Source organism: Medicago sativa, chromosome 1 (genome assembly GCF_051527215.1).
Source record: "Medicago sativa cultivar Bolivia chromosome 1, Bolivia_mono, whole genome shotgun sequence".
NCBI classification, from domain to species: domain Eukaryota; kingdom Viridiplantae; phylum Streptophyta; class Magnoliopsida; order Fabales; family Fabaceae; genus Medicago; species Medicago sativa.
Genome location: NC_140749.1, coordinates 60,549,410 through 60,561,825, shown reverse-complemented (window position 1 = coordinate 60,561,825; position 12,416 = coordinate 60,549,410). Strand labels below are relative to the sequence as shown.

The window sequence follows — 12,416 nt, the reverse complement described above, 5'->3', positions numbered from 1 at the left end:
CCGATACCAAGAAAATGCTACAAGGATCGTAGGTTGTTTGATATGTTTTACGTATTTGGTGTTTGAGAGGTTTTGAAATTCAGACAAAACAAATCCGAATTTTAAAATCTTGAAAGCATAAATTCGACAAAGAATTTTTTTACATAGAGGTGTAGGAGAAATGTTGGGGGAAGAGAAAAACAATTTTATGTGTGACAAAAATATTTTAGAAAAGGGTGATCCAAGCCCAATCAAGCTCAATCCATTGCCCTAAAAATAACCAAACCAGAGGTCTAAAATAAGCTACGTTAATAATCCCTTAAAAAAAAAAAAAAAACTACGTTAATAGTACAAAACCCTCACTTCATTCAACTTTATCCATATCTATATCTATCTAAATATTTCTTCGCTTCATGGAAAAGAAACTTCTCATGCACAAATTCATCTTCACAACAATGAACAATAACTGTTACATACTTCTACCATTACTTTAGTGTATTATGGTATCCTCGTATTTCAGTTATGGAATCTGCTAGGACTATGTTTTGTTCTTCTCCACTTTGTCTTCCAAGAACTCACCACTGGAACACTCTTCCTTCATCTTCTTATACTTCTGGTAATGTTATACATTTAATTTCAGTTTCGTATTCTTTATCCGTATCTTATGTCAAAGTTATCTTAAAGCATGGTTGATGATTCTAAATTACGGTTACATTGCAAACCAAATTTAGAACTGTATTTTCAATTGCGGTTGCGGCCCACAATTATGATTGGTTTTGATTTTGAAGTTCAGTAATGTGTTTACATGTACATTGCCAATTTTCAGTATTATCCTTTTGAAGTTCCACTTGTGATATTTTTTAACCTTATCTTATCCATAATTTTGAATTGGGAGCCTTTGTAACTTTGTATGCATCTTTCAAATATGGATAATGGATTGTATATACACGCTTTGGTCACTATTATAAGCAAAACTTCACATTTTTGGTTTATTGAATAAGAATTGTATGTGGTCTATAATATAAACCACATACATCATTTATTGAATGCAGGTAAAGAGTAAAGTTTTGCTTATAATAGTGACTGGAGGGTGTATGTCTGGACTATAACTTATTGAGAATTCATTTTACTAATTTGTGGTTTTTCATAACTTTTTAGGTTTTACACAAACACAAATTTAACTCTGAAAATGGTTACAACTATGGTTATATGGATTCTATTTGTATATATGTCTGAACTATAATTTATCGAGAATTCATTTTACTAATTTGTGGTTTTTCATAACCTTCTAGTTTTAGGTTTTACACAAACACAAATTTAACTCTGAATATGTGTTACAATTATGGTTATCAGTATCTTATGATACATGTGATTCATATCTCATTTTAATGCTTAAACTTAGTGTTGTCAGCCACTTTTTTTTTTGTTAACTTTGTATAGCTAGCCACTTTTCTTGCCATTTGATTTATGACTTGAATCTTGAATTATATTAAGGTTCATGTAATATTTATCCGCTCAAGTTTTTCTGGCACATTTATATTTTTTTCTTAAAATGTTATGTTTTTATTGGTAATGTATCTTACAATTCATGATAAGATTTGTTTCACAATTTGGAGAATAGGTCTTCTGTTATTTGAATCTCGTTTTAATAACCATGGTTACGATGCTTATGTTCATAAACCTGTAGTTTTGATGCTCCGGGAACAAGTTGCGCCTACAGTCACAGCCTGGTGTACTAGATTTTCATCTCAGAACTTTCCTACTTCAGTTCTTTTACAAGAGCAGTGTGATGAGTATAGGCCTCTATTGCATATTTCTAAGAAAGACAAGACATGTCAGGTTTGAATTTTAGTGATTTACCGTCAATCTTTTTTAGAGTTATCCATCTTTATTTGGTCAAATTTATTTTTTCTTCTCCTCTCTACCATGTACTTTTATTTAGTTAGAGAGTTGAGTTTGTTTTCTCTGTTAGCCAGTTACACAGAATCCGTGTTTCTGTTTAGTTAGTTTAAGTTCTCTCCACAACTTTTTCCTTTGTGTGCGCGGGTGTGAGTGTGTGTGTTGCTTATTCCATTCATTGAAAGCACAACTTTGTTTTCCTCTTCAACATTTTCATATTAGGCAGTATCAACATACAAGGATGATCAAGTTAACTTTTCTTATACATGGAATGCAGTAAATGGCTCCTTAGGTTCTAATTTTTAGATTTTCCCTACTTCATCACATAATGGAATAATATCAAATGGACAAACAATTAATCTTTCCTTTTTTTTCTTCTTCTTTTTTTTTCTTTTTTTACTTCAGGCAACGTTAAATACAACGCAGATGGATAGGGTCTCAGTTCAAGAAGAGAATGACACCAGCAACACTGATCAGGTAGCACGTGACTTCAGGCAGCACCTGCATCTCTTGCCTCGTCTGGAGAACTTGTAAGATAAATAAAGTTCAGTCTGTTAGTCATGTCAGTTCAGTCTGTTAGTAATGTCAGTTCAGTCTGTTAGTAATTGTTAAGTGGAAAATTTTCATATCCTAAGCCGTCTCCTTATAGATGCGTAAACGTTCTATTGCAGACTAACTTCCTCACAAACAGGAGAAATGGATGGTCCTTCAACTTTACAGCATGCAGATAGTTTGCAGTGTAATGCAGTTTCTCCCTCAAAACAAGCAGCCTCGGTAGCTGAAGACTTAATATCAATTAAAGCTGACGAGGATGCTGACAATTCAATTCCTTTTGGGTTAGTTCTACCTTCTTGGCTAACTCTAACATCTTCACTTTACTTTTCCTGGTTTTAGGTTAATTTTGGTGGAGTTTAACAGCTAAACTAAAAACTTCCCTTCAGTCTCGCCTCTTCCAGTTCGGCTGAACCTTTACTTGGAGGCAACAAAACTGTAAGGTCAACACGACTTCGAGAGAGACGAGCAAAAGAGAGAAAGGTTCCGAAGTCAAAAGTTAAAGACAATGAAACTTACCTTGCTGGAAAAGATGTTCCACAAGAAAAGTTACAAGTACAAAAGAAGATAAATAAAGGAATGAATCAAAACGATCCCTTGAACAAGTTCCTGCAGAGTTCTGATTCGAAGCAACTTTTGACTTCTGAACAAGAGTCGCAGTTGGTTGTTCAGATACAGGTGTCGTGTTAGTTACATTCAATTTCTTACTCCCTTAAATGTATGAGATACTCTATTAATATGGATAATGTAACAGGAATTATTGAGATTGGAAGAATTGAAGACAAGTCTTCAATCTCAATTTGGAAGGGAACCGACCATGGCTGAATGGGCTGAGGGTGCAGGGCTTAACTGTCGGAAAATGAAGGCGCAACTTCGTTGTGGTAACAGAAGCAGAGAAAAATTGATTCAAGCAAATTTACGCTTGGTACACTACATTGCTAAAAGTTACCAAGGGCGTGGTCTCAGCATTGAGGACTTATTACAGGTAGTTTAGACGCTTCATCATAACTCATAGTTTACTGAAAATTGGGCAGGTCGCTCGAGCGAGGTTAGAGCCCCCTGCGCTATGGTTCAAGGGTAACCTTGTAAACTGAACCGTAGTATTTAAACACAAGTTGTACTCAATAAACCCTAATCTTAATTAATAAAAAGGTACTACAGTCGCTCTGCAGTCAAAGACGTAGCCACAATTGGCCGAACTCCACGATCAAATATTGTGTGTTCTCTATTTGTGTTTTTCGTATCTTTTTACTTTTGAACCGGGTTGGTTTTCTAACACCATTACATCATTATAGAAAAGGCTGTTCACATTTTTTTTAATGGTCAGTTTTGTTCTACATTGTCTACATTGGTTTTCTAACACCATCACATCATTATAGAAAAGGCTGTTCACATCATTATAGAAGAAGCACTGTTTCATAACATACCTTTTACATTTTTTGTATTCTGGTGTTGATGCAGGAGGGAAGCACAGGCCTCGTAAAGAGTATTAAAAAGTTTAAAACTCAAGCCGGGTGCCGATTTGCTAGTTATGCATATTGGTGGATAAAACAAGCAATAAGGAAGGCCATATATAATCATTCCAGGACAATCCGTCTACCGGTAAGTTTAGTTGATTAAATTTAAGCTTCACTCTTTTGAAATGTCGGTGCTCATCAAAAAAATTATTAGTTGACGGAGAACAAAAATTAAGGTAGTTCGTGGATTGGATTAGATTGGTTTTGAGAGAAAAAATCGTCTGATTCAGTCCCTTCGATTAGATCGGTGCTTGTTTTATATTATCTTTTAGGTGAATATATATTTTTCTTATGACAACCTTTCACCAAATAAAGAGTTATGTGTTGCATAGTTAAACATTCAAAGTATAAAACTTCAAATGAAGTTTAATGACTATTCATCCTGATGGGTCTCAAAATGTTAGTAGTGAAATATAAAGACAAAAATAGAGAACTGTAATTGTATTGATTTGGAAAAGGAACAATTGATGGAAAATGAATAACTAACTGTAAGAAAATAACAAGATTGTTAACAAGCTAACAATCTCCCAAAAGCACTAAGGCTCCCACAATGCACGTAATGTGAATTGTTCTGCTAACAGAAAACTCAGCTGAGAGACTCTCTCTCCACTGTCCCTCTTATATAATGCTAGTTCCATGCATCACATGCATTCCATGCATCATTCCCTCCACGTCATTACCCTTCATGCCTTTCTTACGTTTTCTCTGATAAACTCTCCACACTTTGGGCTTTTGACCAAAATGAAGGCCCAATTGCTCATCAGCATTTCTATCAATACCACCCCCTTCAGCAAGGACCTTGTCCTCAAGGTTAAATTCTGGAAACTGTCCTCTGATCACATCATTGTCCTCCCAAGTAACATCGTCTATGGACTTGTTTTTCCACTGAATTAAGCTTTGAGGGGTTGAAACACCATTCTGCATAGTAACTCTAGATCCGAGCACTTTCACAGGATAAATCTCCTCATCAAGGATAACTTCTAGTTCCTTAGGCAACTCCCCTTGCACATGATATTCACCGACTGCTTTCTTAAGTAAAGAAACATGAAAAATTGGATGAATTCTGGACTGATCAGGTAACTGCAACTTGTAAGCAACTTCCCCAATTTTCTCAATTATCTTAAAAGGACCATAGAATCTAGCTGCCAATTTCTGATTGATTCTCTTAACCACAGATTGCTGTCTGTGAGGCCTGAGCTTCAGAAACACCCATTCCCCCTCCTTAAAATTCACATCCCTTCTCTTCTTATCAGCATACCATTTCATCTGCTGTTGAGCCTTCAGAAGATGAGTTTTTAACTGATTCAACGCTTCATCTCTGTCTTGTAATTCAACAGCAACTGCAGCTACCTTAGTTTCATTGCTAAGGAATCTCAGCAACTTAGGTGGCTGTCTTCCATATACAACTTCAAACGGGGATTTACCAATTGACACATGAAAGGTAGTATTATACCAATACTCTGCCCAAGGCACCCAGTAAGACCAATGCTTAGGTTGTTCAGCTGCAAAACACCTAAGGTAACTCTCCAGACATCTATTGATGACCTCAGTTTGGCCATCAGTTTCAGGATGGTAAGATGAGCTCATCTTTAGTGTTGTGCCCTGCAGTTTGAATAGCTCTCTCCAAAAATGACTCATAAACAGTGGATCCCTATCACTCACCAATGAGTTAGGTATTCCATGAAGCCTGACTACTTCTTTCACAAAGACTTCAGCCACAGTCTTAGCAGTATAAGGATGTTTCAGTAAAATAAAATGACTATACTTTGATAGTCTGTCCACCACCACCATTACAGCTTCAAATCCCTTAGATTTAGGCAACCCTGTAATAAAATCAATGGACAAATCCTCCCATACCAAGTTGGGTATTGGCAAAGGTTGCAATAACCCTCCAGGAGTAGTGGCAGCATATTTCTGTCTTTGGCACACATCACATGCTCTCACATAGTCCCTGATAGTTTTCTGCATGCCTACCCAATACAAATTCTCTGCTATTCTTCTATAAGTTCTTAGAAATCCAGAGTGACCACCCATAGGAGTCTCATGGAATTCCTTCAATAAGGCAGGAATCGAAGGTGAACTCCTGCCTATCACCAAGCGCCCTTGGTAAAGTAATGCACCCTGTTGTATCTCAAATCCAGGATGATTATCAGGATCTTTCTCCACTTTCTTCATAATTTCCTGAATAGATGCGTCCTGTTTCACTTCCTGTAGCAACTGATTACTCCCCGGCCAAATAGGTGTATGCACCATAACAGTCAATTCTCCTTCATCAAAACAACGAGATAACGCATCAGCTGCCTTATTTTCCGGTCCAGGCTTGTACTTAACTTCAAATTGATAACCCAAAAGCTTGGCTAACCAACACTGTTGGTCTGGTGAAGATATTCTTTGTTGTAAAAAGTATTTCAGGCTCTTGTGGTCCGTGTAAACCACAAATTCTTTTCCCAATAGATAGTGTCTCCAATGTTGGATTGAAAGAACCAAAGCCATTAATTCCTTCTCATACACAGACTTAGCCAAATTACTATCAGATAAAGCTTTACTAAAATATGCAATAGGCTGTCTATTTTGCATTAATACAGCCCCAATTCCCCTGCCTGCAGCATCACATTCTACTTCAAACGGAAGTGAAAAATTAGGTAAGGCTAACAAAGGAGATGTAGTCATTATTTTCTTTAACTTAATGAAAGCCTCCTTAGCAGCTTCACTCCATGAAAAGTTGTCTTTCTTAGTCAAATCAGTAAGAGGTCTAGCAATTTTTCCATAATCTTTGACAAATTTCCTATAGTAACCTGTGAGACCTAAGAAACCACGCACTCCTTTAACATTCTTAGGTTCTGGCCATTCCAAGATGCATTTTACCTTCCCAGGATCAACAGATACGCCCTCTCCAGAAATGATATGGCCCAGGTAATCAATCTGCAAGCACCCAAATTTGCACTTTGATTTGTTAGCCACAAAGCAATGCTTGATCAGCACATCCAATACTTGCTTCAAATGCACCAGATGGTCTTGCTCATTCTTGCTATAGATCAGGATATCATCAAAGAACACCAGGACAAATTGTCTAAGGAAGGGTCTGAATATGTCATTCATTGTAGCCTGAAAAGTTGCAGGAGCATTCATCAAGCCAAATGGCATCACCAAATATTCATAATGACCATTATGAGTACGAAAAGCTGTCTTATGAACATCTTGTTCCTGCACACGGATCTGGTGGTAACCTGACTTCAAGTCAATCTTGGAAAAAACTGTTGAGCCAAATAATTCATCTAGCAACTCGTCCACGATAGGAATGGGGTATTTGTCAGGAATGGTTGCCTTGTTGAGAGCCCTATAATCAACACACATTCTCCACGAGTTGTCCTTCTTCTTCACCAAAATAACTGGACTTGAAAACGCACTCATACTAGGCCTGATGACCCCAGCCTGAAGCAACTCCTCCACTTGCCTTTCAATCTCTTCTTTTTGGTGGTGAGGGTATTTGTAAGGTCTGACGTTGACTGGCCCATGATTAGGTAGGAGATTGATCTTGTGCATTTGTTCCCTCTCAGGAGGAAGTGATATTTTCTCTTTGAACACTTCTGGAAACAACTCCAACAATTCCATAATTCCCTCCTGAACCACTTCATTGACATCATGTTTCTTCTCCTCCTTTGGCCACCACCAGTCATGGTTAACCTCCATTCCTCTACCTTCTAAGAAAGAATTCAAACACCCCTTAGGCAACTGTTTCCCTCCTTGACCTTGTAAAGTCACCATTTCACCATCATGCCAAAACTGCATAGATAAGTCCTTCCAATCCATGACAACCTTCCCCAACGTACTCAACCAAGAAACACCTAAAACCACATCCAATCCTCCTAATTCCAACACCAAAGCATCCACCTCAAAGTTTTTAGACCCAAGAGTAAGTCTAATACCCCTACAAATTCCATTTGACAGTACCTTATGACCATCCCCCAATTTGATCCACTTCACATTGGTGGGAGTCACTGTTAACCCAAGAGCAGTAATTAGCTCAGGAGAGATAAAACTATGGCTAGCCCCACTATCAATTAGAACCTCTACATTCACATTCTCCAATTTCCCTTCAATTTTCATAGTACGGTACTCCCCCATTTTCCCCAGCACTCCAATCACCTTACATTCTGCTTCTATACCTTCTTCCTCTTCTACCTCTTCCATCTCCATAGCCACAATCTCACCGTCTTCGTTCACTGACTCTCCTTCACCCAAAATCAGCACACGCAAAGAGCGTTCTGGACATTTGTGTAAAGTGGGGTGATACTTACCACCACATCTGAAACATAAACCCTTGGCTCTCCTCTCCTCCATTTCTTCATTTCGCATGCCTTTCCACCTTTCGTTCGCACCGCCGCGACGGTCGTTGTCAATTTTCTTCCCCGTCGAATTCACAGATGAGGTGGAATTAGAGTTAGATCCAATTGAACCCGTTTTACGTGTCGGGTTGGACCAACCCGAATTTGTAGATCTGGGTATGTCTTTGTGGGTCGGGTTGAACCCGCTTCGAAATTTAGATCCAAGCCCATTAGAGTCATTTCGGCCTACGTTCTTCTTCGCGTAAGCTCTGTTCTCCTCTTCATCTTCATCACGCAACTCTTCCTCAACATCTTTAGCAATTCTCATCATTTGCATACGATTCTGGGGATTGAGCGTTCGCACCCTCCGACGGATCTGTGGCTTCAGCCCACTCATGAAGTACCCTAAGTATTGTTCCTCCGGTAAACGCCCCACCTGAGAGGATAACAATTCGAAGGCCTCCACGAATTCTTCCACACTTCCCGTTTGCTTCAACGTAGACAGCTCTTCGAATGGGTTTTCCAAACGACGACCACCGTAGCGAGCGATTAACGATTTCTTCAATTTTTCCCACGTTAATTGATCTTCTGTTTCCATCAACAAGTTAAACCAGTGTATGGTGGCACCTTCCATGCTCAGTCGAGCTAACTTCACACGCATCTCTTCGGTCGTATTTTGCACATCAAAATAGATCTCAGCTCTAGTGATCCATCCTACAGGATCGTCTCCTTCAAACACCGGTAGCTTAACCTTCTTACCGGAAAGTCGCGATTCCTGAAAATGATTATCTGAAGATTCACTCGAATGAGTAAACTCCGGTGTTGGTCGCGTCTCTAGTCGCTTGCTTAATTCACTCAGCACAGCGCTTTGTTGTTGCATCGTAACGCTTTGTTGCTGCATCTGTTGCGAGAGTACCAACAACGCAGATTTCATCTCTCCCATCTCTGCTTCCAGTGCGTCGACTCTTTCTGCCATCTTGGGTTGGCGTGGCATCTACAATTGCAGACACTGTGTTGTTTGGATCCGGTAGGTCGGACCAATTGATGGGTCTCAAAATGTTAGTAGTGAAATATAAAGACAAAAATAGAGAACTGTAATTGTATTGATTTGGAAAAGGAACAATTGATGGAAAATGAATAACTAACTGTAAGAAAATAACAAGATTGTTAACAAGCTAACAATCTCCCAAAAGCACTAAGGCTCCCACAATGCACGTAATGTGAATTGTTCTGCTAACAGAAAAACTCAGCTGAGAGACTCTCTCTCCACTGTCCCTCTTATATAATGCTAGTTCCATGCATCACATGCATTCCATGCATCATTCCCTCCACGTCATTACCCTTCATGCCTTTCTTACGTTTTCTCTGATAAACTCTCCACACTTTGGGCTTTTGACCAAAATGAAGGCCCAATTGCTCATCAGCATTTCTATCACATCCATTATGAAAACAAATATAGTACTAAAAATACAAACAATAAATGTAATGAAAAACCATTCAAGTGAAGAGTTGAGTGGTCAATGCTCAAAAACAAGTATCAAGTCCAACAACAGCATTAGTTATATACAAGTGGTATTGTTTTCGGTTTGGATTGGATTGGTCAGTTTTCACTACAGGAAATGGAAACCAATCCAATCCATTTTTTTAAAAAAAGCGGTTTTTTCGGTATTTTTGAATAGGTTGTTGCAATTTGCATTGGATTGGATATGAACGCCCCTAACAAAAATGATCTTACTTTGCTTTTTTGCACAGCAAGCATCAATTCTATTTTAATAACAGAACCCTTGTGTTATCTCCAGGAGAAGGTATATAACAAACTTAGCAAGGTATTGGAGGCAAAGAAATTGTACATGGAAGAGGGAAATCTTAACCCAACCAAAGAAGAATTAGCAAGAAGGGTAGGAATTTCACCAGACAAGGTTGAGAGGTTACTGTTTGTTGCAAGAATTCCAATTTCTATGCAGAACACTGTGGGGTCTGAGACAGATACAACTTTCCAGGTATTGTATCGCAGCTACTGGCTAATATAATTTCCACCTTGAAAAGTTGCAGCTTCTTACATCTACGTCGCGTAACAATAAAAAATCATGTTCTTTATATCCATTTAGAAAACTAGAATGTTATTCAACTTCTTACTTTTGTTTGGTGAATGTTGCACAAATTGTTTTGCTTGTGCTGAAAACTAGTAAAACTGAATGGGTGAAAGTCTGATTCTTTACTCCAATATGAATCTTAAATGTTGTGTTTGGTAGAAGGAACTAGCAGCCTAAAGTATGACAGGGCTTGGAGAAGCTGATAAATCAGTGTCAAATCACAATGTTGTGTCTGTTTGGGTCATCGGTGAGAAAAATTGATTTTTAAATACAGTATTTGGTTCTGCCGTGGTAAAAATTGATTTTAGTTAAAAGTGAGTTGAACAATAACTTTGAGTGAAAAAACCATGTTTGAAGTCGAAAGCTACAAATTATAGCTTCAAGTTAGAAACAATTCTAGAGGAAAAATCAATTCCAATCGACATCACCTAAACATGTCAAAATCATTTGAGTATAGAATCACTTTTGTCTCTCTCGACTGCAAAATCAATTCTGTAAAATTGATTCAAACTAAAAGTGAGTTAAATGTAAAGTGATTTATGTTTACATACATTTATGTAAACGTGAATTGAACAAATCAATTCAAGGCTAAAAATCACTTTTAGAGGCGAAAACTTCAATTTCTAACTTCAAATTAGGATCAATTCTAATGAACAGTCAATCATGTCAAAATCCCCGAGAATCAATTTAGCCAGCTCTAAAAGTGGAACCAAATATACACGCAGTAGCAGATTAGCAACAGAAACATGGTAGTCTACCTTAAAGTTGTAATCAAATATTTCCGGAGTAGTGATTAGACTGAAGTTGCTGTTTCTATGGCATATGGCTTTTATTCAGTTTTGGAAACAAACAAACAATTGAAAATAGTTCCTTTCTTTTGATTGAAATGTTTGTTCTTCCTTTGTTTAGAGGGGTGGATCTTTTCAAGCAGTACTTAAGTTATCGTTTGAATTTTTTTTATTTTTTTTGGACTTTTGTATTAGCAGTTACTGCAATTTGATTCTAACATAGGAATTAGAATTGACCATCATTTTCGTATAATTGCAGGAGATTACTGCAGACAGTGCAATCGAGAGCCCAAACATGAGTGTTGCAAAACAGCTTATGAGACGACATGTGCTCAACGTCTTAAATATCTTACGCCCTAAAGAAAGAAGGATAATTCGGCTAAGATTTGGTTTTGAAGATGGAGAAGAGAGATCTTTATCAGAAATCGGGGAAATATTTGGTTTATCTAGAGAAAGGGTCCGTCAGTTAGAGAGCCGGGCACTCTACAAGCTCAAGAAGTGTCTTGTTGGTCAAGGACTTGATGCCTATGCAGACTTGCTTATATAGAAGAGAATACGCCAAGGTTATGCATTTCAGTTTACATGGTTGAGTGTCACAAACTTTTTTCTGGCCACTTTTTGAACTGTAGTACCTAGATAGAGTTTTGAAAGGTGAATTAAACACTAAACTGCTGCAGTTGAGGACAAATCAGAGGGCCTAATGGCTGACAGCTGCGGAAGAGATCAAAGTATTAAACAGGCGAGAGTTATACAAATGAGAACATCTATAGTAAAAATATTTTAATGACATTTATTCCGAAAAATAAACATCAAATAAATGGTATTTATATATGTGCAATGTGGATTTTGTATTATTTTATTGATTTTCACATTCCCTCATGGTGCTTATGTTAAATGCGATCATTGTAATGTTTATATGTATATCTGCATTTGAGTTTCATAAAAAAAACAATATAGATTTCATTCATTTGAAAAAAATTCGCGAACAACTATTGATGTTCAGACTTCATAACCAAGTCTAACTTGTGCATTACAAAGCTTGATACTAACTATATCTGCTATATAGAATTCTATTAAGATCTTATTCAAACCATACTATCACCATATTTCATCTTTGTTGGGAAGGCATGTAAGTCATCTAGGTTTAATGTCAACAGAAAGTTGAATTTCAGAAGCCTCGTTGATATAATATGCATGAAGAGGATGGTCATGCATCATTTCAACATTGAGACGACGAAGGGTGAAAGTATCAAGGGGAATACC

At 37.6% G+C, this 12,416-nt stretch overlaps 1 protein-coding gene across 2 annotated transcripts; it reads left to right on the top strand.

Moving 5' to 3' along the window:
• The first annotated feature begins 359 nt into the window (after positions 1-359).
• Positions 360-12,074, top strand: LOC146956000 (RNA polymerase sigma factor sigF, chloroplastic-like). Of its 2 annotated transcripts, none has more exons than XM_085725556.1 (9): positions 360-595; positions 1,667-1,818; positions 2,284-2,408; positions 2,550-2,714; positions 2,835-3,108; positions 3,185-3,415; positions 3,892-4,032; positions 10,072-10,272; positions 11,413-12,074. In XM_085725556.1, exons 1-9 carry the CDS (start codon positions 502-504, stop codon positions 11,698-11,700), a joined length of 1,671 nt encoding a protein of 556 aa, XP_085581682.1. In that variant the 5' UTR covers positions 360-501; the 3' UTR covers positions 11,701-12,074. The 2 variants fall into 2 exon arrangements, with proteins under 2 accessions (XP_085581682.1, XP_085581677.1); XM_085725551.1 differs by having other exon boundaries at positions 2,820-3,108.
• Positions 12,075-12,416: the final 342 nt, after the last annotated feature.